The 27,529-nt window shown below is 60.9% G+C and overlaps 1 protein-coding gene across 1 annotated transcript in view; it reads right to left on the bottom strand.

Moving 5' to 3' along the window:
* Window positions 1–16,908, bottom strand: part of TERT (telomerase reverse transcriptase) — a 20,549-nt gene extending 3,641 nt beyond the window's left edge. Inside the window, exons 1-13 of the mRNA XM_040630217.1 lie at window positions 16,690–16,908; window positions 15,272–16,577; window positions 13,105–13,300; window positions 11,775–11,955; window positions 10,704–10,883; window positions 10,156–10,314; window positions 7,483–7,578; window positions 6,856–6,941; window positions 5,942–6,055; window positions 5,482–5,553; window positions 4,591–4,779; window positions 1,380–1,506; window positions 1,059–1,120 (exon numbers count right to left, since the gene is read on the bottom strand). Coding sequence (XP_040486151.1) covers window positions 1,059–1,120; window positions 1,380–1,506; window positions 4,591–4,779; window positions 5,482–5,553; window positions 5,942–6,055; window positions 6,856–6,941; window positions 7,483–7,578; window positions 10,156–10,314; window positions 10,704–10,883; window positions 11,775–11,955; window positions 13,105–13,300; window positions 15,272–16,577; window positions 16,690–16,908 — 2,987 coding nt within the window. The remainder of the gene's footprint in view (window positions 1–1,058; window positions 1,121–1,379; window positions 1,507–4,590; window positions 4,780–5,481; window positions 5,554–5,941; window positions 6,056–6,855; window positions 6,942–7,482; window positions 7,579–10,155; window positions 10,315–10,703; window positions 10,884–11,774; window positions 11,956–13,104; window positions 13,301–15,271; window positions 16,578–16,689) is intronic.
* Window positions 16,909–27,529: the final 10,621 nt, after the last annotated feature.

Here is a 27,529-nt window from a genome sequence, read left to right as displayed (position 1 = left end):
CATGCGTGGAACCTGATGGAGGGACGCCGTGTGGGAGGAGGGTCCCCGGCTGGGGTGCGTCTGCGTGCATGGATGTGTGCATACGTGTGCACACGTGTCCCTCCGTGTCTGTGTGTGCACGGGACCACACGACAAGCCCCCTCCAGGTGCCTCGTGCTCCTGGTCTCACTGACCACCTGGGCCCCTTCTGGAATAACGTGCACGCCTGTCCCTCTGCCAGCAGCCTGACTTCACACACCATCACCCTGTTGAGTGGCAAGCACTTTCCCGCCTGCGGGAGACCGGAGCCGGATTTGGAAACAACACACGCCCGGCTCCAGTCCACAGACTCGCCCAGGCTCACACGTCCATCTGTCCTGACCGTGGCTGGAAGTCAGCCGCTCCCCTGAGTGGCCGGGGGCAGGTCTCCCTTGCAAACCAGAGCAAAGCCTGGCTCTATGTCTGAGGCTGGGGCAGCCAAGGTGACCTCGGGGTCAACACGCCTGAGGTGGAAGCGTCCCCCCAAGAGCTGTAGGAAGGCAGAAGCACCACAGGGCCCCCCAACTGCCCAGCCATGCCCTAGTTCTCGGCAGGGCAACCCGGAGCCATGAAGGGACCGAGAATGTTCCAGAAGCACATGGGGGCTCAGACATTCCCATTAGTGGGGCAGGAATGGCAGCTGGGCTGTTTCGGGGCCACAGCCCAAAACCCCTTTCTGGGGGACATCGGAGGGTCGCGACCCTCCCCTGTACCCACCTGTTCCTCTGCTCTCTGGGACCCGAGCCCTATGGTGTCTGCCTTCCAACGCCACACGTGGGCTGCCTGTACCCGCCTCGTGCTCCAGGCCCCTATGAGGTCCCGGGTCAGAGCACAGGAGTGGGGACTCCCTGGGCCACGGTGGACTCCCGTCGCTGCCTGGGGACCACGCAAGGTGCACACACACGCACACACACAAAGCTGCAGCGTCCGCGGCTGAAAACCTGGGACACTGGAGGGCAGGGCGCTCTCCCAGGCCGCGGGAGAGCCGGGGCCTCGCAGTCCCACGGACCCACATGTGGCTGTGTGGCCAGGGAACCCACCTGTAGGCCTGCAGCAGGAATATCTTGTAAATGTTGGTATAAACCGTATGGACGCTGTTCACCTGGGTCACAAAGGAAGACAAACGTTGCAGATACATCTGGAATTTAGATTTCCGTCTCGCGCTTTATCACCAGGTCGGAGGGAGGCTGGAGGAGGCGGCCCCAGGTGGGTCCCCCCTGCGGTGGCGGCGGGAGGGCCGGGGAGGTGAGCGCCGAGTGGCTCCAGAGCCTGAGCCCCAAGGCCTCGGAGCCCCACCGTGGGGAGGGACCCAGCGCCAGACGATGGGCCCCGGCGGGCGTGAGGACCGGCCGCGCGCTCACCTGCAGATCCAGAAACAAAGTGCAGCACTTGAGCCGCAGGACGGCGAACAGCTTGCGCCGCATGCTCCTGCCGGGCCTGGTGCCCTGGCTGAAGGTGAGGCTTGAGCGGATGGAGGTCTGGGCGTAGCTGAGGGACAGAGCGGGAGCCCCTGAGACGCGAGGCCTCCTCGCTGCAGCCCACCCACCCGCCCACGCTGTCACAGGCACGCTCAGATCACACCTCACACGCGTGTCCGCCCACGCCCGGGCCGCGGGGGACTCGGGCGGGGCGGGCCCTCATGTACCGCACACATCTGGGTCACGATCGGGGTCATGTACGCGTTCACGCGTTAGTGACAAACAGCACAGAGCACCAGTGAAGTCCACGATTCAACCAGACACGTTAACGTGGCAACCACGTGCCTGACTGGGTGCCTTCCTGGGAGAGCGTCCGAGCGGGGTGGGGTCTCCTCGGGCTCGGCGCGGCTGCTCGGGCCACACGGGGCCTTGAGGCCACAGTATGGCAGCTTCTGGCAGCCTGGAGGGCTTCTTGCAGGAGGAGGACGCCCCACCGACAGCCGGACGCCGTGGATGAGGCTAACATGGTCTCAAGATGGGAGACAGGGAAGACACAGGAAGAGGAAGGAAAGCCGTCGGCTCAGCACCGCCCACACTGGAACACCTGCCCCTGCCCCTATGCCCCCGAAATTCCCCGTGGCCCGTGTGGTCTGTGCCCCGGGAGGTATCCCTCAGTGCCAGCGTCAAACACGCTAACCTCGAGATCAACTTTTCATCTTACTGAATAGTTTCTGAGAGTAATTTCAATGTCAGAATAAAGCTTTTCTGAGCCGCTGAGTCAGGCTGTTGCGTTAGCTGTGGTAACTCACGCTGTCCCAACAGTCAAGTGACAGCTCTGATGATGTCCCTGATTTTTGTTCCTTGAGGACAGATTTCTGGAAGTGCAGTTACTGGGAAAAGGTCTGATTGTTTCAAGAGCTTTAATACAAATTTGCTGCTTTCTAGAGAAGTTGCTCCAGTTTGCCCAACCCTCAGAAATGTGCCCATGTGCCCGGGCCCGACTGGAGCGCCAGGAGCGCTGCTGAGGGACCGTGGGCGCCAGGGACCGGCACCTGGGACGGAAGCTTCTCTAGCGGGCGGGCAGAGCCTGGTGGGAGTGTCTCCAGTCCCCACCCCCGCGGGCTCAGGGCCACACCCTCTCCTCCATGACGGCGTCCATCGCGGCCTCCCTACAAGCCTCCACGTCCAACCTCTACAGAGCTCAGCGCACGGAAGGGAGGCCACTGGAGCCAGGCCTGGGTTCAAATCGTGCCGCTGGGTGACCAGGGGCAGGTCCCTTGTCTGCGCCAAAAGGACACATCTGAGAAGTAGCCGCGGGCCCCAAATACTGGGCTCAGTGAGGCCACTTGCGCTCGAGGCGCTGCTACCGTCTCTGCCCATAGGCTTCAGGCTCCTGGTGCTGAGCCACTCGCCACTTCCTTTCCGGTCTGACGCCTCCCCCCCCCGCGCCACGTCGGAGGACCTTCACCCACCTGTTTTCTGAGTCCTCCCGCTCTGTCCCTGCTGTTTTGTTTCCCGAGCCCAGAACTGGCTCCTGGGCGCGCCATGACACCAAGCTGTGGCACACTGGCTGCTCCTACTTTGTTTCCTAGACAACCGGACGTCCTCCCCTCACTCCCACCCACGGCACCACGGCAAACCCACGCGTGCTCGTGAGGGCGGCCCTGTCGGTCTGGCCGCCTTGCCCTCCCCACCTTGGATGAGCTGGGTTTGGGGAAGACTCGGAAGTCCACGAGACAAGCCCGCCTTGTCACTGTCTTTTCCAGGACAGTCCTCATCCTACCTGTATCTCCTCCCCCTCGGCCTGCCCAGCCTTTGCCGCGTACGCAGGACACCGCATGGGGGTCCAGGCACCTCTGTCTCCACAGCCGAGCCCTTAGGGCCGCTTCTGTGAACAGGCGTTTGTGGAGAGGTCCTGTGAGAGCACAGCTACCCCGTGACACCCACACGCTCTCGGGCGGTGTCATTACGCAGGGAGAGAATGGGGTGCCAGGCCGGAACGGCAGTGCCCGTCCCTCAAACGGCCTAGGTTCTTGGGGAGCAGACAGGTGGTGGGCCGTTCGTGACCAATGGGCGTGGTGGGGGCCGGATGGCGAGAGAGGGCGTGGAGCCGGGGCGTCTGAGCCGAGTCCCAAGGATGAAGAGAGACCAACCAAAGATGGGGCGGCCAGGGCAGGAAGGGGGCCTGGGTTTCGCACGCAGAAGGACAGGCGTGAGTCTGCATGGGGAGGTGAGGGCAGCAGAGCGGGCTGGGAGAGCAGAAAGAGCACCGTGGAAACAAACCGGGAGCGTTCAAGCCAGGACAGTGGAGTCCCCAGCCGGCAAAGGGAAGGCCCGCCCTCCAGCGTGGCCGTGGAATCTGTACTTCCTGCTTGTACGAGAGCGCGTTCCTGCATTCACGTCTGTCCTGAGTCTGTGTCTGGGCCAAGCCCGAGGCCAGGCTGGAGCTCTCAGGCTCAGGAGAAACCGGCTGTGAGGGGCTGAACTGGTCCCCAAATCCACGTTACGGCCCTAACCCACGTGACCATGTGTGGGGACGGGGTCTGTAAGAAGCACTAAGGTCATGGGAAGGCCCGACCCAACAGGACTGATATCCTTGTAGGAAGAGAGACGCCAGAGACGCCTGAATGCAGACGGATGTGAGGACACAGGAGACCACGAGGAGAACCAACCCTGCCCACACGTGGGTCTCGGACTCCCAGCCTCCACGAAGAGAGAACAGAAAGTCTGGGGGAGCTGCTGGTCCACAGTATTGTTCGCGGGAGCACGAGCTCACCAGGACAGGGTCCCACGTACCACGTACACAGCAGGCCCCGTGCACCACAGCCCTGCTCCCCAGGGAGGCCATGGTGGGCATTACAGGGTGTGCCCCCATCCTAAGGAGACTTGCGTCCAGCCGGTCCCCAAACCTCTGAACTCAGATCTATACAGCATCCCTGCAGAACACACTATGACCCCCAAGTCTCCTGTACAAATTCCTCTAACCAAGAACGCCCCGAAACTGCTCACCTAGCAAGTGCGCTTAATCCCAAGGAGGATGTGTTGCCACCCCCGTCTGGATGGGCCACTGGGCACCCCTGACCTGTGACCCACCCGTCACCCACAGAGGCAGGAAGGCTGCGCGCTGTGCTGCGTCCATCGCGGGCGTATTCACCTGGAGTAGTCACAGGACACCTCCAGGGTCCGGGTGTCCAGCAGCAAGCCGCACCAGGGGAACAGGCAGTGGGCTGGCAGCTGGAGGGGGGCCGCGCTGCCCAGGGCGATGTCCTCCACAGGGAAGTTCACTGCCGTCTTCTGCAAGTTGGCTGTGCAGCCGTACTCGGGAACACCTCTGACCAGGGTCCTGAAGCAGAGAGATCAAGTCAGCCCCTGGGAGGAGGGGGACGCCGCTGGGGGGCTGGGGCACTCTGCGGTGTGGCAGCCGCGGGCACTGAGCCGGAGCCACGGGCATGGAGGCAGGCATGGGCGCTGCCCTGGGGAGCGGGGCTGCCAGCCCACAGGCCCCTTGGAAGTTGGGGTGCACACCGCACTGGGCAGATGGCGGGGGGGCTGCGCCGCACACACAGGAATAGAAGCGAGGCCGCGAACTTGCTTGTGTGGCTCCCCTTCTCCCTGTAGGCCACATGGGAGGGACTTGCTAAATGGTGGTGCTACGAGGCCGGGGGGCCATATAGGGGGTTGGTTATTTTCCAGAATTAAGTCGGACACGTGGGGTCCTCCGCGCTGTCCCTTTGGGGCCCCAGGAGTCCAGGGTCTTACTTTCAAGTGTGCTTTTCCAGGGAAGCAGACAGTTATAAACTGAGGGGTGTTTGCTCTGGTTGCTGGGCTATCTTTGGACAAACCCGTCACCCCAAGCCCGCCCGCGGGGGAGTCCCGGGCTCAGAGGGAGCGAGAGTCCTGCGGGCGCGCCCTGGGGCACGGCAGCCCGCAAAGGGCGCCCTACAAATGTAAATTCATCTCACGAAGGGGGAACCGTTACTCCGCGAGTCAGGTCAGCCGCTCACGGGCCACAGGAGAGCCGTGGACGCGCGTGTGGGAGCCTCACCTGAGAAAGGCCCGCGCTTGCGTCAGGTGAGGTGTGACCAGCAGAAAGTCGTCCACCAGGCGCAGCAGCACCCTACGACGGGGCAGAGGGGCCGGGGCTGCAGCAACGGGCTGAAGGTCAGAGGGACGTAAATACCCCAGTCCACAAGGACACGGACAAAGTAACTTTCTCCAGAGAGTCTACACAAAGGCTTTCCCTTCTCGTGGGACATGGCAGCGGCTGGGGATGCACGGGCAGGGGCACGGCCACGGCTCAGAGGCCCGTGGAAACGCGCCCGGGCCCTGGCTGCACTAGACGCTGCTTCTAAGCCTACGTTCAAGACCCGCTCACTACCTCCCATGTGACCTGACACAAAGCCACGAGTATGGCCCTGTCCACACCTAGAGGACCCGAAACGCGAGGTGGGGTGAAAGCAAGTTCACACACACACACACACACACACAGTGCGAGGAATCCGTACCCGTCCTGCTGGATTCCAGGAAACAACCTGCTCTCCATGTCCCCGTAGCAGAGACTGCACAGCAGAGTGGACAGGATGGAGCCCTGGGGGATCCCCTGACACTGGACGTACGACCTGGCGGACAGGACGCGGGTGGGAGCAGGCCACAGCAGGCCTCGCATTCATTATAGACACAAGTGCACGCAGACCACAGACACGCAGGCCACGCGCACAGACCACACACGCATGAAGACACACCACGTGCGGACCACGCACCCATATGCGCCACACACTGGGGGGCACGTGAATCAAGGTTTGTCATGTGCGCCCACGAAGCCCTGCCAGGTGTCTGTTAATACCTGCCACTGTCCACGTGGGCCCAACCCATTTTCATAAAGATCACGGCAGGCAGAGAAGTGGGTGGTGCCTCTCCGTGGGAGGCGTGGGGGTCACAGGTATGGCCTTTCCCATGGAGAAAGTTCTCTAGTGACGCGGGTGCCACTGACAGGCATGCCGCCTTGTGAAGACTCACCCCACTGTGCACTCACCAGGAGTATTTTACTTTTCAAATATAATTACATTTAATGAGTGCTGTAATTATTCATAACACAGTAATAACAATACGTCCTTTCACTAAGCTTCTGATTCCTAGAGCACAGGGAATGATCCCAGGGAAGATGCCTACATTCCAAGCTGACCTCTAACGACCTTGGCTGTGAGCCTGAGCCCCCAGGACCACCTCTCTCATCAGATGCTCGCTGGGGTCCTCGTGCAGGGGCTCGCCCAGAGAAATCTGGCTTTGTCTGTATAAATAAAAAAATCATCTGCGGGCATTTAAGTGCCAAAGGACTTCCCGAACCCTGGGAGCTGAGTGGCCGCGGCGCCTGCAGAGGGCTGGAGGCAACGACGGGAAGGTGCCGGGGACCCCGACTCACTTGCCCCCGATCCTTATGACGTGGTTGTACACCAGGCGCAGGAAGAGGTGGAAAAGGCCGCTGCCGGCTTCGTTCAGAGAGGAGCTCTGGAAGAACAAACGGAGGTGTGGGCGGGCAGGGGCCCCACGCTGGACGCCACACGGGGCGGTCTGCGGCTCTGGCCGGGCTCGAGCCTGTGGACGCTGGCCCAGAGGGCACACGCCGTGTGTCCCGCAGCAGCTGACGGGAACCCAGGTCCTCACATCTCAGAGCCTCAGTGGGTGGACCGGCTTCTCCCTGTAACTGGTTCTAGAAAGGCCACGGAGCCTGACGGCTGATCCATCACCAAGGGCCCCGCACTCAGGAACTGCCCCTGCTTACGTGCAAGGAAAAGGGGTTTCCCACTAGATGGTCAGTCCCGGGGGGCACAGGGCAAATCCAACTTGTCCTCCTAAGGAAGGGGGCACGTTTCCTTTCAGCCTCGCGAGCACAACTGAGGGAGAGGGCGTCTCTAGCAAGTCACGCGGAAGCAGCTGGACTGCGGTGGAGTCTGCTACGAGGCTGCACCTGGGCCCCTCCAGCCAGACGGTGGCCACCGCCCGTGTCCGTGCCCCTCCCCAGCAGCGAGCTGCGTGCCAGACCCCCCACCTGCTCAATGACCACAGCGTCCCTCAGTGAGCTGGTCTCTTGCAGATGCTCCACGAAGTGCCTCATGTACGGCTGGAGGTCTGCGAAGGTGGACACCTGCCGGCACAGAGGAGGGGTGAGGCAGACACGCACCGCCCAGGCCTGGCGAGCAGAAGTCACATCGCGGGGGACCTCATCCGCATCAGGAGTGAGCAGGTGCCGTCTGGGAACGGGAGGGGACGGCACTGGGAGCTGGTCAGGGCCCCAGAGCACAGGAACCGTCCACCTCGTCACTCCCCTGACAACAGATGACATGCGGAGGAAAGCCGCTGGGGTCCCAGTCTTTGGAAGGGGTCCCTCCTTCCCGAGACCCCTCCCTGAGGCCTGTCCATTCGCCATGGGAGGTGGAGCCCGAGCACAGGGCCACCTAAGCAGCCAGCATGGAGGGGCTGGTCTGGGGAGGAGGGGACTGCAGAGAAATGAGCCAAAACTGCCATTTCTTCCCTAGTTCCATCGACTATAAGCATTAGGTGCCCCGGGGGGTGCTGGGAACTGCTGCAAAGGCAGTGATGGGGCCGCGGTGGCCAGGCTCTCGGGTGAGCACAGGAGGCTGGGGGCCGAAGGGGAGCAGAGGCCAGCCCTGCAGGATCTAATACCAGTCCCGTCAGACCCTAGTGATCCGCCACTCCCACTGGCAGGTGAGAGATTCTCCCATGGAGAAAACCAGCATTCTGCAAAACCTATGCTTTACAGTTTTTAGTTAGAAGGCTGGCATCTCATGGGAACGCATGGGGTGGGGGGAGAAGAGAACAGGTCTGTGCGACCACGACGCCCCGCAGACGTGCTAGGAACCTGCCCGAGGATGAGGCCGCTACGGAGCTGCCGGGATTTAAAAGTCAATCAAGAGAAAGTTAATAAAAAGTCAATAAAAAACAATAAAACAAAGAAAAAAAAGGAAAAATGAACCAGAGAGGTGGAGTCTGTGAGAAAATTCACATGGGATTTCAAGGACTGAAGAACAGGACCAGTGACCGGAAGGATCTCATGGAAACAGGTGGTCGGTCAGAACACGTGAGGTGTGGCCGGAGTCCGTGTGCAGAACACACGCGGAGGGGAACCTAGACCGTGAACACGCCCCGACACTGCGTCCGGAGGTAAGGTCCAGCGGGCGGGGCGCCGAGAGCACGAGCTGTTCTCACGGAAACTGCAGGACCGCGTTGCCACCGCCAGGGACAGACGGCGTGCAGAGCAGAAAGGACACGGCATCAGCCATGAACGCCGCCAAACTGGCTCCGTGAAGGTGAAAAACTTCTGTTCATCAAGACCCCGTTTGTGATGAAAAGGCAGAGACAGACCAAGAACACGTGAAGATCCCAAGAAATCCGTGACGAACGCACACGGCTCCTCACAAGGGGGGGATGAGCTCAACGGGCATCTCACGAGAGGAGACATCCGAGTGGCCCATTCATGAAGGGCGCTCGCCGGGCACGTCATGGGGAAGATGCCCCGCACACTGACACAGGACGGCCGCACGCGCCGCAGGGACACTCGGCCCCGCGCAGCGCTGCCACCCCGGACACTGTGGGCATGAGCACGGCCGGCCCAGTGGTGGCAGCGGCACACGTGGCAGCGTGGTCGGGCACCGTCCCCCAACACGGAACGGCTCCACGCCAGCAACGTCCCCATCCACGGATCACCCGTGAGGGGAACGCCCGCCCAGCAGAAAGCAGAGCCCTGCGGGCAGCACTGGTACCACAGAACTCCGACCACGACAGGGAGAGTAGAGAGCTGCCACCGCCACCGGCCGCGTCTCAGACTCGCTGGGGAGCAGAGGACACAGACACAAAGGGCACGTTCTGCGTGATGTCACGTTCATGGAATTTGAGACAGATACGTGAGTCCACAAGACTGACATCTGAGCAGGGGACACCCTGGAGTGGGACGGGGGTCTTGTGGGCACCGTGATTTTCTACTTCTCAACCCAGGTGGTGGCTGCCATCTGTGTCCACAAGGGCAAAATCGCATTTTGTCGCAGACTCGGGATGTGCAAACCACATCATCTGAGCCCCACCCCAGAGGGGTCACGTGGGGCTCTCCTGAGAATTTCGGGGTCACTCCTTGCCCTTGGCAGCCTTCTGCCTCCCCACATCCCGGCTGCTCTGGGGACCCGGGTGCTTCAGACGACTGGTAGGGAACTGCTGCATCTGACCAGGCCCCTTGTCCTTTCCCAGCCCTGGCCTCTGGGGGAGGGGTACCCCAGACCCGCAGCTCTGCTGTGTGGGCAGGGGCAGCGCGGGAGGCCCAGCTGTCCCGGGCGAGGCACCACCGGGCCCTCTCCTCCCACAGCGCTGGCCCAGTGCTGGCCCACGGAGCACACCCAGCCCTCTCCACGACCTCGGGCCAGGCACAGGCTCCCAGGGCACGTCTGCGGGGACATCAGCTCCGCTGCTGCTGGTGTACCGTCCGCGGCCTGCCTCTGTAAAGGGACACAGGAGGCAGCGGCCCGCAGCACGAGAGGACGCGAATATAACAGGAACGAGAGTGTGAGGTGCCTTCTGGCTCTGGGGGCAGAGGGAGTGCAGCTCAGCACCCATGGACGTGGGCAGGGGCCTCGGGGGGCAGGTCCATCCATGCCACGGACACGTCCACACCACAGACACCTCATCATGGAACATGCACTCCTGCAGCTCTTACGTGTCTTTTGAAGGACTTGCGGATGTGTCCCTGGGCAGTTCTCCGGACCACGGCATACTGGCGCACGCAGTAGGTGTTTTCTTGAGGCCTGATCACGTTGGCAATGACCTCTACCAGCCTGTCCTGGGGGAGGGCATCATACGCCCCCGTCACGTCCACCTACGTGGGAACAGATATGCCTGTGCAGGGAACGCCCCCGGGGTTCCAGGTACAGCTGGTCCTGACCTGCTGTTACCAAACTCAGGGGGATCGGACGCCCTGAAACCCCACTGACAGCCCTGTCCCCGCCGCACACACCTGTTCCACGGCCCCCAGACTCAGCACCCCCGGGGCAGGCCTGCATCCCGGTCTACACCCAGAGACGTGATGTGGCTTCCCCAAGGGACACCCTATTCGGGCAAACTCAGGGGCTGAAGGTCAGCCACTCCCGCCCCCACCCCGCCAGGGCCCACGATACACGGCCAGCCAGTGGAGGGGCTGCTCCCGCAGGCCGGACATGCCCAGCCAGCTCACTTGGCGTGGGGTGGGGACCAGAACTGAGCACCGACCTTGACAAAGTACAGCTGGGGTGCTGGGTCCTGGGCCCGCACGCGCAGCACAAAGGCTCGCCAGGCCCTGTGGATGTCGTCCATACCCAGCACGGAGGCCCCCAGGAGGCTGGGGCGCCGGGCCCGCTCGTAGTTCAGCACGCTGAACAGTGTCTTCACTTGCGAGGTGAGATGCTGGACCTGGAGAGCCGGCCCGGGACAGGGGCAGCGTCATCAGAGGACGCCCATCAAACGGGGGCCTGGGCCAGACCTCCCCACCCCACCCACTGGGCCCCCAGGAACAGCTCCCTGCCTCCGCGCCTCTCTTGCCCACCGGCATCCCCCAGACTCCAGAAGGGCCAGATGGCCGACCCCCCACACACCCTCGGACCTGGGGTCTCCCAACGGATCTGTTACGGGACCCTGGAGACTCTGTATAGAGATTGCAGCTAACTTAACAACAGGTGTCTTCCTTCTCCACCTCCCGAGCCCCCACCACACGCAGGGCAGGATGCTGCCTCTGCAGGGACCCCTCACCCACCACGTAGGAGGAACCCCTCTCCACTCACAGACCCAACCAGGTCCCCAGCCAACATCGACAGCCTTGCTTCCTTGTTTGAGGGCATCACAATGACAAAATCACCCCACTCTGTGGAACCACTGGAAAAGGGTCAGAGCTCTGGTGACAGACATGCCGTCGGGGGGACCTATGGGAGGTGCTAACCACAGTGGGAGGTCCTGCATGGGTCACTGGAACCCCAGCAGGCCAGTGGCAGGTGAATAACCCAGTTCTTTCTATCCTCAGCTCACGGAGAGTAGAGTCCCCTGCATCGGCAGGATTCCAGAAGCTGGGGGCAGAGTGGGTAGCTCTGTCATGAGAACCTGTGGGTTCATGGAGGCTGTCTAGCATCTTGTAGGATTGGCCTTCCCACGAGCTCCTTGTCTGCACTCAGGCGCACGGCCCTGTCCGTGGTGCTCTGCCCTCCCGGGGGCCTGACGGGCTGCAGACCCTCCTCCCGGCCTCCTGTCTACCTCCACGCCAAGCCTGGGCTGTCCATGCCCTTGACTTAGAAATGAAAAGACAGCGTTGACCTTCTTGTCTCTGCGGAACGTTCTGGCTCCCACCACGTAGTCCATGTTCACAATGGGCCGCAGCCCACTGCGCTTGGGGAGGAAGCGGAGTCGGGATGTTAGGAGAGTTCCTCTGGCTTCATGGTGTCTTCTGACCTCTGCTGCGGACAGTTCTCGGAGATGCACGCTGGTGAAGTGCTGTCTGAAACAGAGAATCGTGTGGGCTGCAGCTCGGCAGGCATGCGAGACGTCCAGAGCGGGTAAACCCACCAGAGAGAGCCAGGCTCCCAAAGTTGGCAGAGCCAGCCCCCAGGATCCCCATGCTGTGGCCGACCCCCTGCAGGGGCAGCCATCCACGCAGGGCAGGGGGCGGGGGAGGTGGTGACTGGGGCAGCCCCACAGAGGAACAGAACCATCTCTCCATGGACGTGCCGGCTCCCCGTCACCCGTGACCGGCAGCCTGTCCCCCAGCACCACCCACAGGCGGTGGGGGGGCCCAGCAGGGAAGGGCAGGATGCAAGCCCAACCCACCATGGGGACTCAGAAGCCCGGCAGGCAGGGGACGGCTTCCACAGTCCCCACAAGAAGTCTCAAGAGCCACTCTGAGTCACTGCACTGTTACCTCAAACCTAGAGTAAAGGCCTCCAGACCGTCTCCCAGGGGCAGGAGGACACAGCCCCAGCGCCCTGTGGCTCACGGGACTCCGGCCCAGCTCCCTCTGCACGAGATGTCCTGACTCAGGGCATGGGTTTGACCCAAATGTGGGATCCAGCCCAGGAGCCCTGATCTCGCCACTTTCGGGGCCCTGCCCAGCGCTGGAAGGACACTGGGCGTGTTCGGCCAGGCTGGCAGACCAGCCCTGACGGGATCCCGACTCGGCCTGCGTCCAGCACAACCCTTCAGATGGACATAAAGCAGCGTCTGAGACGAGCCTAGCAGCCAGTCGGGCAAGTCAGGCTGCAAGGTAGTGCGTGGGGCCCCGCTTCCTGACGCACACGTCTGCCCCCGGGTACTGCCTGCACGCCATCACCTGGTGAGGCCGTCCCACTCATTCTGTGTGGGTTAAAACAGAATCCGACCCAGGGGCCAGGGACGAGCCAGCGACCCGTCTGCGTGGTCGCTTCCATCCAGGACAAACTTCTTCCACTTCTGCGCCCCACGCAGCCCCAACTCTGATGTCACAGGCCAACAAAGGGGGGCCCCCAGCGAGGGGCGCACAGGGAGGGACCCCAGTGACGGGCCCCCTGGGAGGGGGGCGCACAGGGAGCTGGCGGCTGGCTGGGTGGCCAGGACGCAGGGCTGTCACCCGCACACACAGGAGAACACACGCGAAGGGCACGGACTGACACACCTGATTCCTATACTCTGTAACTGGCTCCACACGGTCTTCCGGTAGAAGAAGAGCCGGTTCTTCTGAAACGTGGTTTCCGTGACATAAAAAAACGACCTGAGCAGCTCAACCACGTACGTGCCCATCAGCCAGCACAGGAACGTGGCCAGGACCTCCTCCCTGCGACGGTGCTCGGCGGCCGGGACACAGCGAGCCCCTGCAACGGGAAAGGCCCAGAACCCAGTGTCCACCCCAGCTGCCCCACACATCGCAGCCACCCCGGCCGCATGAAACAGGCACGTGGGGACTGAGGCGCAGGGAACGGATCCTCAGCCAGAGGAGGGGGCGCAAGCCATTGACGACGCTTCTGCGCATACCGCCAAGCGAGAGCACTGCGGATGTCGGGCTTTAATAAAAGATGTTCCTGGATTAGTTCCACGTTTCCTTTTCTACTTTGTGATGTGGTTACCGGAAAGTTTGGGGATGTGGTCACGTTATATTTCTACTGGACAGAGAGGACGGGGCCTCGTCATCAGTCCTGGTTTACAAGCAGGACGCAGAAGCAGAGACATGCTCTCCATACGGGGACACAGCCATTCAGCAGGGCCACCACCGGGCAGCAGGACCCAGAAATGCCCGGGGTTTCCCAGGCTGGACCACACGGGAGCTAAGGGCTGCCAGACCTGCGCAGCTGGGAACACACACCACAGGAATGGGAAGTCACCCCACGGGGCCGGGGAACACACCCCACGGGTCAAACCAGTCCTCTGTGCGTTCCTCTGTAGTTTATTCTGCGCACTCAGAAAGGTCATGAGAAGGTGTCACCAGGTTGCCACAGAGGCCACGGCCCATATGGAACTGGGGGCTTCACCACTGATAACGGACATGGAAGGAACCGTGAAGGAGCAGGAAGGGGACCCAGAGGCTGGTCTGGGGCAGAGCACAGAATGGAGAGAGAGGGGAGGGAAGAAAAGGGCAGGGGACAAAGCTCAATAAACGCTGACCACAGACCACGACACGACCTCTAACTTGGGGCGTAACTCAGGCCGTGGGATATCCGTGTCAGGCCCGCACATTGCTCAGGACAAGGGACCCTGAGAGGACAGCAGAGCACACGGCCGGGGGGCGCAAACTGGGAAGGAGGGTGGAGTGGGAGAGGCGCACGGTGTGGCAACGGGCGTGGCCATGGCCACAGGAAGCAGCAGACGGCCAGGGCCACAGCTGGAGTGTGCAAGGACACAGGGAGGTCCAGAGGCTGGGCCCCACTCCCCCGGGAAAGCACCAGCTCCCTCCGGCATGCAGTGCACATAGGCACGGCAGACCTTGTGTGAAGCTGGGGACAGGGTCACGGAACTCAACTCCTTCCACAGAGTGAGCGGCAGCCTGACAGCACCAGTCCTGTGACAGCCTGTCCAACAGCGCCTGGCACCTTGGAGGTTCCACGGTGTGGCACGGAGAAGGGAGTGGCTGGTTATGGTGTACAGGCATGCCAGGTGAGAAAGTTCTAGAAACGTGCTGTGCAACACAATGCTTACACTTGGCAATGTTTCCTATGTACTTAACCATTTGTTAGGAGGATAGGTCTCAGCCTGTATGTTGTTTTCCCACAATTAAAAAAAACAACAACCTTACAAACCCAAGTTATTGGAAGGTCGTCCTGCTGTCTGCCATCACCTGGCCTCAGAGCCTCTTGGGGAACTGGAAAGGGTGTGCCCCTGCCCCCCATTGGAGGCCATCATAATCACGTTCTTTGGAGACGAGGCCAGGTATATTTTAAGCCCCCATCGCGGGAGACTGAAGTGGGAATCCGGGTGGTAACCTTGGCTCTAACAGAGGGCTCCGCAATCTTCTTTCACCGAGAAGTCTCAGACGTTTTGGGAGCTTGGGGAAGGTCAAGTGGCAAAACCCCGGGGTCTGTCCTTGTTGCTGCTGCTCCCCGCCACGGAGGATGGCTGGACCTGCGTCCCCACATCTGCTCACCATGTGTCTCCGGTGCCTGCCTGAGTCCATCAGCACCTCCAAGGTTCATGTAAACGGGATGGGAGGGGTCGGAGGTGGAGGATGGAGCCCCCACCTCGAGCCCGAAGCCGGGTGTGCAGGGAAGGTTAGGAGGGAGGGGCCTACCACATTCAGGCCGCGGGCCTGGTCCTGCAGGGCCGACCAGGGATGTGCTCCCCGGGCTGCTCACCTGGGCTCCCGTGCAGCCAGGCGCAGTCCTGCACTTTCATCTTCCACGTCAGCTCCTGCAGCGAGAGCTTGGCGTGCTTTCCCAGAGAGATGAACTTCTTCACGTTCCTTAAGAAGCGGTGCTGGTTGTGCCTGGAGCCCCAGAGTCCAGCGGGCACCAGCCGGCACAGGCAGGCCCGCAGGAAAGCATACACCTGCCAGGGACTGCTGTGCTGCCGGAGAAGGTGGACCAGGCGCCCGGGGTCCGTGCTCTCCTCGGGGGCTGCCGCGGGCCTCTCCAACGGGCACACGCCCACTCCTCTGCACTCGCGGTTGCTGGACGCCTCCCCAGCGGCCGCCACCCGGAGCGGGCAGTGGGTCCTGAGGAGCGCCCCGTACGGGCACCGCGCGTGGTTCCCAAGCAGCTCCCGGAACAGGGGCCTCATCCGCCAGTAGCGCGCGGGCAGGCGGCGCGTCCTGCGGGCAGCCCCCGGCCTCCCGGGCTTGGAGCCCAGAAAGATGGTCTCCACGAGTTTCCGGGCCCCGGTCAGGCTAGGCGGCAGGGCACTGAGCAGGAAGGAGGGGCGCAGCCGCTCCCTGCCTCCCGAGCTGTAGAGGAAGTGCTTGGTCTCGGGGTGCGCTGGGTGATGGGGTACTCCCTGGGGCCCCTGAGATGGCTGTGCGGCCGGGGAGGTGCGACGAGTCCCAGGGGGCCCTCCCTCCCAAGAGGAAGCTTCTGCAGCGGCCCTGCCAGGTGTCACTGCGCGAGGCTTGCTGTCACTCGGCCCATAGGCCCTGCCCAGGTGGGCCCGGGTAGACGGCCTGTCGGTCCCCAGGTCCGGCTCTGGCGTCTCGCCGCGTCTGGGTCTCTTGGCCAGAGGCGGACTGCTCCCGGAGCTGCCCCGACGCCGCCTTGCGCCGGAGGTCCAAGCCTGGCGCGTGGGCCTGAGGTCCGTCCGGGTCCCAGGACTGCAGCCGGGGGACGCGAGAGGCCGAGCCACGGCTGGGACGCAAAGGTCGTAGAGAGGAGGCCCGCACACCTGGTAGGCGCAGCTCCGGGCCACCAGCACGTAGAGCGCGCAGTGCGTGAGCACGTGCGTGAGCACATCGTCGCCCACGCGGCGCAGCAGCAGCCCCCACGCACCGCTGCCACGCAGCGTCTCCGTTACCGTGTTGGGCAGGTAGCTGCGCACGCTGGTCGTAAAGGCCACGGGCGGCCCGCCGCGGGCCCCGTCTAGCAGGGCGAAGCCGAAAGCCAGCACGTTCCTGGCGCCGCGCTCGCAGAGCCTCTGCACCACCCTGGCCACCAGCTCCTTCAGGCAGGACACCTGCGGGGGGAGGGGTCCTGAAGCGCTGGGGACCGAGGCCCCCGGGGCCTGAGCGCGCGGCCCTCCCTTTCCCACCCCGGCAGGCCCGAGCCGGGTTCCCGAGGCAGCCCACCTGGCGGAAGGACGGGGCGACCGGGGGCGGCCGCGCGTCCCAGGGCACGCACACCAGGCACTGGGCCACCAGCGCGCGGAAGGCCGCCGGGTCCCCACGCCGCACGAGCCGCCGGCCCTGGGGCCCCAGGCGCCGCAGGAAGGTGGCCAGGGGAAGCACCTCGCGGTAGCGGCCCCGCAGCAGGGAGCGCACCGCGCGGCACCGGGGCGCGCGCGGCATGGCAGGAGAGGGGCGGGTCCGCGGGAGGAAGGGGCGGGCCCGGGGGGGGGGTCCGCGTGAGGAGGCGGGGATTCGGGGAGGAAGGGGCGGGGCCGGGGCGGGGTCGCGGCGTTCGGGGGTGTTGGCGCCAAGGTGTGGCGAGGCCCTGAAGTGCATTGGCCGCATCGTCTCCACCCATGTCCCGCGACCCCTTGCAGGGTGCCGCGGTCCAGCGAGGGTCACACAGCGGGGAGCAATGGAGGCGGCCTTGGCTCTGGGGGTACCCCAGGGGGAGCCCTAAGGTGGGGCAGCTGGGGCGCTCTACGCCCCCTGGGGAGAGGGTCCTCTGGTTTGTCTCTTTCTCCAGTGCGCCGTGACCCAGGCACTGAGGGCTGCCGAGGGGTCCAGCCGAGGAGGGGTGGTGGAAGGAGCAGGGTAGCAAATGGGCGAGGATGCCCAAGGAGAGGGGTCGCCGGCGCTGCGGCCACACAGGCCTGGGGGCAACTGAGGGTGGTGGCTGTGAGTCCCCTCCAACTTGGTCTCCTTGACCTGGGCTGTAGTTTCTCCCTTCAGGTCCTTAGGCTTCAGTCATCTCCACCAGAAACAAAAAACCCTACTAACCTTGGTCCACAAAGGATGGGGAGAAATTGGAGCCACAGGGCCTGTGTGGCCCCCAGGCTCCTCACACCTGCTCCCAGCTGCCACGCCCTCAGAGCCGACCTGGAAGACAGGACTGGGCAGGTGGAGGGACCGGCCTGCGGCCTCAGAGCCCCTTCCAGCCCAGCCCAGAAACCCTAGACAACATTGACCTCCAGACCCAGGGGGACAGTTGTGACAATGCCGGTCATGACTCTTGAACACGACACTTTGGAGGAACCACCCTAATGAGATCTCCCACAAACGCAGGCTCCCCCGCATGTTCAAGTTTGCATCCCTAAGCAACTGGCAAACTTGTGGGTCTCAGGAGGCTCCCGGGATGATGTACTGAGCTCAGCAAACACCGCGTGGCCGGGTGAGTCTTAACCTTTCACAAGGTAAGAAAGAAACGTGGTCAGGAAATTGCTTTTATTCATGGCCCTAGCATTTAAACAGGCCTCCCGTGAGTCCCTGGGCGCGGGCTTGCATATTCATGGCTCTGGCTGAGGGCTCTGATCAGTGCGACCTGGAGGGTTCCACCGACCCAGCACAGCCTCGGAGACTCGCTCACTTCTGCCACTGGTGCATTTGCCACTGCTGGGGAGAATTTGTTCTTTTCCAACAAAGTTACTCTGATTCTCCTGGAGAAGCCTGCTCAGAAGACAGACGTTTTTAGAAAAAGCAGAACAGGAGAAACCGAGGCAGAAAAGGACCCGTGCGGTTAATACCGTGTTGATGGTGAGGAAGTGTCTCCCAGCCGGAATGGAGACCGTTCATCTCCAGTGTCACAAGAGCAGTTAACTTGTCTCGGGAAGTGGGTGATATTCTGAAATCATTGCATCGTAAACGTGAAAAATGTTCCAAGGGAAAAACTGATGCTGTTGGCTTGAGATAAAATACAACGAAAGCCTTATCCTGGGCTTTTGGAGAGGCTGAGGGTGGGCTTCACACGGGACACCTGGAACTTTCCAAGCCGAGTGTGTGCTGCACCAGGAGCCAAAGAACGCCACAGCGCCATCGATTCGGTGCAAAAGCGAGGAGCCCCCACCCCCTGTGCGTGGGGGCTCCACACAGGCTGGACAGATTGACTTCAAGAGACTTCTAACAACACGTGCACAGGGCGTGGGGGGCTGCCCGGGAGGTTCAGGTCGCTCCCAGAACCTCAGGACGTCGACAGACGGCTTCTCCCCGGTCCACGAGCAATCACAGAAATGACGAGGGCAGGTCTCAGGCAGCCCCAGCCCTGCCCGAGTGACCTGAGCCCAGGGAGGCCATTGTGGGTGCCCGGGCAGGGCTCCCCACTCACTGTTGCTGGGCTGCGGGCCTGGGGGCTGGCATGGGCAGACCTCCCCGGCCTGAGAGCCGGCTCTGGATGGCAGTGTGCGGGAGGAGCTTGCAAGGGGACGGCACGTCTGGCGCTGGGCGTGCTGGCCGGGCACCCTCCCAGGCAAACACACGTGTTAACTCCAAACAGGCGTCCGCGTTAGCCCGCGGCCCGGATGAACACAACACAGGGCGGTCGGCTGCACACAGGCTTCTGTCCGTATGGAAGCTGTCCACGAAGGGGGCACAAGAAAGAAATGGCATCAACGGCGTGGCCTTGCCGACAGAGGGGCCAAGCGATCCGAGCCCCCGGGGCCCCTGACCCTGAGAAGATCCTTCCGCGGGGCCCCCTCCAAGCTGCTGTGATGCCAGCGTCTGCCTCCGTCTGCATCACCCCGACTCTGACCCTCCTCAAGAAATCCCGGCTGCCAAGTCCCTTGTGGGAGGCGAGGCCACGTCCCCAGGTTCCGGGACTAGGACGTGACATCCTTGTGTGGTATTTGGCCTTTGACGCTTGGCGTGACAGAAAATACAGCTGTTGATCGGCTCTGCCTCCGGGTGCTTCTCCCAGTGTCCCCAGCGGGTGACCTCCCAGAACACGGGACACTCCTGGCCAGAGCCAGCGCCCTGAGCCTGGTACGGTGTGTGCGCGGAGCCGGATGTCCTCCCACTGCCCGTGTGGGTTTACGTGGCTGGCACTGCTCTCGCCACGCAGAAGGGTGCCACGGGCTCCAGGGTCACCGAGCTGCACTCCGCCCACCCCAGCCCCCGGGCCCTGACTACCAGCCTGCCCTGCAGGGATACTGTGGTTTTGAGCATGTATGACACACAGAGACTGGCGTTGTGCTCAGTGTCCTTCCCGTGGGGCCAGCGGTCCACTGCTTTCCCTCTCAAAGCAGCCCAGTCCGTGCTGTGAGGGGCGGGTGACATGACCACACGGCTGTTGAGGGACGTTTGGGATTTTTCCACTTTGGGCCTGTTATACGTAAAGCTGCCGTGAATGTTTGTAGACAGGACTTTGTACCTGATCACGTAACTTGTCATTACTCCTGGGTGGAGGTCCAGGAGAGCGGCCAGGTCACACTGCAAGGAGGGGCGCACCGCCTCTGTTCCACGGGCACCCCGCGGGCTCCCGCTTCCCCGGGTCCCTGCCAGCAGTTGCTGGCCTTGCTGGCTCTTACTGTAGCCTCTCTGATGGGGTGTGGACGGTCCGCAGGCTGCCCGGGAGACAGCCAGGATGGGACGCCCAGGGTGCCGTGACAACGGGGCCCGCCTTGGGACCCTTGCGAGGGTTGGGCTCGGGGAGCGTAGAAGATGAGTCAGGGGAGGAGCCCTGTCCTTCAGACCACACAAGTGAAGGGAGGGGGCGCAGAGGGCAGGTTTAGGAACCCGGGTCTTAGGGAGTGTTATCTGGAAGCGAAGTGGGTGGTGTAGGGAGACGTCCGTGTGCGGCACCCCAGGGACCCCAAAGCCACCACAGGTCCCGCTGGGAAGGGGATTGTTTTGTTTGAGGGAAATCATCCTGAATCCAACACTATCTTTGCGGGAATCGAACATAGATTCACTGTGGGAATCATAACCCGTAATTATATTTCACAAACCAGTAGTAGACAAGATAACGTCTCCTAACAAACCAGTAAGGAAATAGCACACTCCGGGCCACTGACAGACTCGTCACGCTGTCGTTCCAGGCAAAGGGGAGGTGAAGGGCATGGTGTCCGACTCTGGTGAGCTGCACGTTTCTCCGCGGGATCTCAGGAGGCGGCTGAGCCGTTGGCACGCAGCCCCAGTGCCCTGCTGCTGAGCTCGCCGCGGGGAACGGAGGCACCGGGTCGGCGGGAAGAGGACCCCCTTCTGGGCCGCCACTCGGCTTCACCACGGTGGGTGGTCGCCCGGTCCTGCAGAGGTGAGCTGCAGGCAGCAGCAGAGCCAGGCCCTGCCAGACCCAGGATCTCGCTCCGTCCCCACAAACTCTCGGTATGGAGGGTTGGCGGGGCTGCTCTTCCCTGCTCCCGTCCACACGGCCCGTCCCCGGTGAGCGGCTGAGTGCGTGTCAACAGCAGGCATCAGTGACAACACCCGACACAGCTTCCCCAGCGCAAACAAATTCACCCGGACGTCGAAACAACTTCAGCCACAAGCAAGTGGGGTCCTAACCAAACACGCATGACGGGGACAGAGCAGAGGACGTGGGCCGTGCTTCTGGTGGCGTGGCCCATCCACGTGGGCGTGGGCAGCCACGGCCGGCCCCTCCAGGCCCTGGGATCGGCAGGACTGCCAGCTCAGAGCAGCCGGGTGGGGGATGCCCTAGGGACCCTCAGCGTCCATGCCCAGTCTTCCAGGCTCTCTGGCCCAGGGGGCCCCTTGTCCCAGCTGCTACTGTCACCCCAACCTGGGCTGAAAACAGCCCCCACTTGATTTTCTGTGCCTCATTCTACTGGGCAGGTCTCTGTGAGCAGAACAGAACGGTGGCTGCTGAGCGCCCATGCTGTCCCCGTCCGCCACAGCCTGACAGCCTGACACCCTACTGGGCTCCTGTTCTTAGCGGCGAGGATAAACAGCACTGGGAATAGTGGCTCTTGCTGGCGATTTTCCCACATTAGCTCATTGTCTCTGAGCAACTGGGAAGCAGGTGGACAAGCGTCACCAAACTTTCTTACAGGTTCTGGGGGGGGGGGGCTTCCTGAAAGCCCTGATCATTTGGGGCAGAGGTGGGACACAATCCCAGGTTCTCTAAGTACAAGGCTGGTGTCCCCAGTGTGTGCGGCTGGCCCTGGGTGGACGGGCGCGGGCAGGAGAAAGGCAGCGAGCTGGGCAGGGGGCCTCAGGAAACGGCCCCTTGGGTCAGGAACGTTGGCGGCTCCCAGGAGAACAGGTGTGCGTCCCCCTCCCCCGGCGGACAGGGCTGCCACATTTAATCCGTCCCGACCCACTTCCGTCTCTCTGTGTACTTTCCCTCACACCCTCAACCACCCGATGAAAACCAATAAAAAGTGCTTATGGCTAAAATCCCTCTGAGTGCGGGTGTTTGGTCCTTGTTATCTTGGCAAACACGGCTCGGTTCCGGGCGTGTGCGTGCCTCTGGATTTCTGCACTCTTGGAAATTACTGGATGAAATTTAAGAAAATGGTAAGATAAATTGACCCACTTGGATACTGAAAGGTGGAATTTACCTATAGAATTAAGTCCTTAATCTCTCCTTTTGTGAACAGCACGTGCCTCCCTGCGGCGAGCAAGGCCCGGTGACGGGGGTGTGTCTCCAGGACGCTCAGGGCCCGGGCCGCGGGTGCCCATCAGCAAGAGTGGGGGTGGGATGGGGGCGGGGAAGGAGGTGAGGATGGCAGAGCCAGGGTATCTGCGTTTTACAGAAGGAGGCCTTAACTCCAGCCCCTTACAGATAGAGCGACGTGCCGTGAAGGACAGAGATTAGAGCCGCTGGTCCGGATGTGCTTGACGCCTCCGGCCTGTCGTGTGCCAACACGGCCCCGTCACCTCCTACTTGGACGGCTGCACAGGCTTCCTGTCTGGCTAGCCACCTCCTCCCGGCAGCGTCCATGTGAGCAGGGCACACCCCGCTAATACTCGCTAAGGCCTGCTCATGGCTCCTGGAGTAGAATCCAGACTCCGGCCTTCATAAACGTACCTATCTGGTCTCTCCCGGCCTCCAGGCCTGCACGCGTGTGTGACGTGGAGGCCTGGGAGACCTACCGTGCCTCATGTCCGCAGGGACCCTGGCTCCCCAGAGGCTCCGAGGTCACGAGCTCCAGTTCCTCCCGGGAGGAGCATTCTGGGTTTCAGGATCCCTGCTGTTCACCAAATTTGAACACACAACCAAACACCTCCAAGCACACCACAGAGCACCGTGACTGAGAGAAGCAGGAGCAGTCGAAGCTCAAGGTAGCAGAATCAGATACGCAAATTCAATTCCGCAGCTGCTGGGAAAGACCCATAACACAGTGCAAGTTGTGTCCTGCACCTGGGACCGACAGCGGGAGCAACGGCGTGGGGGGACTCCTACGCATCACTGAGTGATGACAGAGTAAATAAGGAGAATGAAGAACCAAAGGAGAGAAACGTAGTGACGTGGAGAAACAGACGGGAAAGCAGCACCAGACTGCAGCCCAGGGAGCAGGGACTGCAGACAGGAGGAGGAGGGGTACAGACAGACCACGACCCCACGGGGGGGACAGGGAGAGTGTGGGAGAGGCACTGTAGGGGAGAGAGTGGCTGGATTTCCCTGTTGTTGGAGGACGACATCAGCTTCCCAGCAGGAGGGACAGAGGGACAAGCTGCATGGCGAGGCCACAACCCGATGGACTCCCTGACCGCCTGGGGCTGGGACTCCAGGAGACACGTGTCCCTCAAGAATGAGGGGCACTGGGACATTTTTATCTGGACAAACCTTGAAAGATTTTACCAGAGCTGAATTTCTGAAGAGTGGACTTCAAGAGGGAAGGCCTGTGACACAGAAGGACCGGTGGGCATGTGGCCAGTGCTGGAGGGCAACACAGGAGGGGAGCTGGTGGCCCAGGACTGAGGACACCCCTGACAACTTCTGCTTCACGTATTTTGAAGCTCTGTTATCAAGGACATAAACATTCAGGATTATTATGTCCTTTTCGTGGACTTAGTTTATCTTTATTTGGATGAAAAGACTTTATTTCCTGGTGATATCCTTTCCCTAATCTACTTTCCAGATATTAATATTGTCAGTTCAGCTTTCTTTTTAAGAATGCTAACATGGCGAGTCTGCTCTCAGGTTTTTTCTTGACCCCTCTGTGTCCTGCTATTTCCAGGGGCTGCTTCTAGGCGGCATCCGGCTGGGCCTTGCTTTTGCACTCAGCCTGGCGGTCTCTGCCTTTCAGTCGGGGTCTCTGCATCATTTACGTTTAATGTACTCATTGCTGCAACAGCTGTCATTCGGTATTGCTGCTGGCTTTCTTCTGGTCTCATCTGTCATTGTTCCTCTGCTCATATTTTTTCTGCCTTCTCTTGCATTGAATATTTTTTAATGTCAGTTTTCTCTCCTTTATTGGCTTAAGAGCAATAATGGTTTATTTTGGAGGTTACTGCAGGATTTATAAAACATGTTTGTCTCCAGCCTCCTGGGGGGTAACACCAGTCCTCACACCCAGCGTGAGAACCTACGAGCGTGGCCTGTGCACCTCCCCTCATCACACCTGTGCTCTTGTTGTGGACGTTGTGTCAGGGACCCCGAAAAACATCGTCATTATTCCACCGTTAAGTGGTCTATTGTCTTTTAAGATAACTTAATAAGAGGGGCGCCTGGGTGGCTCAGCCGTTAAGCATCTGCCCTCGGCTCAGGTCATGATCTCAGGGTCCTGGGATTGAGCCCCGCATCAGGCTCCCTACTCGGTGGGAAGCCTGTTTCTCCCTCTCACACTCCCCGCTTGTGTTCCCTCTCTCGCTGTCTCTATCAAATAAATAAATAAAATCTTAAAAAAAAAAGATAATTTAGTAAGAAAACAGGTCCCTATATCCACCCACATAGTTACTACCTCTGGTGATCCTTGTGCCCACGTTTAGGTCAGATTTCCATCTGCTGCTGGAAGGACTCCTCTTAACACTTCTTATAGAGCAGATCTGCTGTGATTCGTGCAGCTTAGTATGTCTGTAAAAATCCTTAATTTAACGTATTTTGAAATATACTTTCCTTGTAAAGGATTCAGTTAAATTTTTCCCCCTTGTCTCCTTTCAGTATTTTAAAGGCATCTTTAACTTGAATTGTTTCTTGTGAGCATCTCCTGTATCATTTTTGGTTGTTCCTTTGGATGTCATGCATGTTTCTTGTCCGGCTACTTTTTCCAGTTTTCTTTCTGTTCCTTGTGCTTGGTTTTTGGTGCGTTTCTTGAATCTGTGGTTTTATTTCTATTTTAATCAAATCTGACAAGTCATCAGACATTTCTTTGAACGCCTCCCCAGCCCCGCCTCCCCCAGTAGCCCCCTGGTCCCCTGCGGCTCTCGGATGTTTCCGTGTTTCCCTCACTGTTTCACTCACATGGCTGCTGTCTTAAACTCATGAACCTCTTCTTGAGCCAGATCAAGTCTTCCGGTGCCCCGCCCATCTTCAGCCCTCTCTAGCTGCTTGGGTGTGGAGTCACTTTGACAACTGCTTCCACATCCACGTCGTTTCTAATGGGTTCAGCTCCAGTTAACCGATGTTTCTCTGTGTGGTTTGCATTTTCTTGCTTCTTTGTAGGTCTGTAATTTGGATGCAGACGTTGTGAATTTCACCTTTGTGGGTGAAGGGTATCTGTTAGCTTCTTACTGGGGAACAGAAGTCTATGGAAACAACTTAATCCTTTTGGATCTTAAGCTTTTTTGGTGGGAACAAACCAGTGCTTAGTCTGTGATTAAGTTTCTCCCCCAACTGCTGAGTTGGCCCCGTGAACAGTGAGGCTTCTGCTCTGGCTCATCGGAATGGGTACGACTGCCGTTGGTGTCCAGGATCGTTCCTTCAGATCCTTTCTGGTGGCTCCCACTTGAACGTTATCGTTTCTGGATGCACACGCACTGATCAGTAGCCAGCTGGAGACTCGGGGACCCGGTGCTGGTCTCCAAGCTTCTCCCTGCTTAGCTCCCTCCTCTTGGGCGCCAGCCCTCAGGACTCTGGTCACTGTGCCCCAGACGCCCAGCCCCCATCGCATCTCCGGGAGACCTGGGGCCCAGTGCACGCCTCTCTCCGTGTCTCGTGCTCAGGGTCTTCATGATGGTCATTTCACATATTTTGTCCAGTTGTCGTCATTTTGGACGGGAGAGTAAACCCTGCCCCTGCTTCTCCTCGTCTAGAAGTCCCTAAAACACAACTTCAAACTCTAGATTTGCATTTCCCTGACAACTGATGGTGCTGAATATCTTTTCGTATTCTTTCTGACCATTTTGACACCCTTTTTGGATAAAGGGACTATTTTTTTCTATTTCCCCTATAATCCTATGTAAGGTCCCCCTGCATGCCCACCAGATGACAATGCAAGCATGGGGTGGGTGTGAGGTGGGGGCCCTGGGGAGTGGCGCTGGAAGCATGGGGGCGTCAGTTCCGTGAAGGCCAAGCATCCATGCACTCCATGTGAGTGAGCCCCAGAGAACTGACTGCTAATGTCCACTGAAGACACACACACGCACCCTGGCTGATTTTACTCCTAATACCAAAATGGATGAAACCCTGACATCTGTCCAGTCACGGAAGTGTGGCTTCTTCCTGCAGTGGAATGCTGCACAGGAGCACATGTGAGGGTCACAAGCAGAGAGAGAATTCTGAGCCAAAGCAGCCAGATGCCAAGAGTCAAGTGTGGGGCTCTGGGTGGGGAAGGAACGGGCTGGGGGCCGATGTGCATAGAGGTCACCAAGTGGTTTCTGCAGATGACCAGCCAGGAGGGGCGCAGGGAACCAAGTCACTGGGGCTGCCCGCTCCAGTGTGCTGTGTGAAAATTCACCACGTGGGGTGCTCCCCACGCAGGGCTCAGGCTGTGTCTACACTGGCACAGAAGCCCCTCTGGACAGCAGAACATAGAAAGATGAAATGGGCAGACTGGGGAGCCACTGGAGGAGCCCCAGGCCCTAGTACTGGCAGCTCCGACTGCGGGAAGGCCTCGAGATGTGGGCACGACCCTGGCTTGCCTTGTGACCGGACCTGACCCCCAGGCACCCTCCTGAGAGGTGGCAGGAGGCCAGAGTGCAGAGTGAGAGGTGGTTGTGCAGGGAGGGGCCCTGGAGCAAGGATGCTGACCCTCCAGAGCCTTGGAGAGGCCAGGGTGCCGGCCGGGAGCCTCTGGTGGGACCCGCCTGCCCACATGGAAGCTGGAGACCGGAGCGGGACAAGATGTGCTTGTGTCATAAGCCACTCAGCGGTGCTGTCCCAGGACCTGTAGGCCCCCCCCGACCCCGCCGCTGCTGACCCTCCTGGTCCCACCCCGGGTGCTGCACGGACGGAGCTGGACACCCTGACGTCCTCACTGAAAACGCAGCAGGGGCCCACTGCGCTGCACCCCCAGGCCGAGCTGAGCAAGATGCCCGCGCCTTCTGCACGTCGGGCTCTGTGGGTACGCGGGCGGGTAGTCCACAGGGGACACTGTGTGCTCACCTTTCGGGGCTCTTGACACATCCTCACGCTGGACTGAATGAGGGCACTTGGACCCGTCTTTCCCCTTCAGCTCACCACGTGCGGCTCACACAGCTGGGCCGGAAGCTGTGGGATCCTGAGAGGCACGCATGTGCGGTTTCCACCTGCAACGGACCGCGGTGACAGCGCGTGTGGCCTGTGTGAGTGGGGAGGGTCGGAGGCACGTGTGCTCCCTGAGCCCGGGCCTCCTACAGACAGCGATCAGCCCCACCTTCTCTACCCCGCGAGGAGCCCAGCCCCGCCAGTGTGGACACAGCAGGACCCCAGTCCACAGCGAAAGACGGAATTCAAAGTCAGCTCCACGGCAGGCGCTAAGGACCAGCCCAGAACCTTGATGTTACCTGCATGTTCGCACGCCGCGAGAGCAGAGTCTCAAGAACGTGACCGCACGGAGCACACGGCTGCCCCTTCTTCCCACACAGTCCGCCTCTCTGCTTATCTCGGCCCTGACCCAGGCATTTCTGAAAAACACCATCTGTCCGACCAGCGGTGGCCGTGCGACAAATGCGATACCAGATAGTTAGGAGTAAGTTTTGACTTGAG

Source organism: Ursus maritimus, unplaced genomic scaffold, assembly GCF_017311325.1.
Source record: "Ursus maritimus isolate PB19 unplaced genomic scaffold, ASM1731132v1 scaffold_15, whole genome shotgun sequence".
Classification (NCBI taxonomy): domain Eukaryota; kingdom Metazoa; phylum Chordata; class Mammalia; order Carnivora; family Ursidae; genus Ursus; species Ursus maritimus.
The sequence above is the reverse complement of the archived record's forward strand: the minus strand, read 5'-3'. Positions and strand labels throughout refer to the sequence as shown.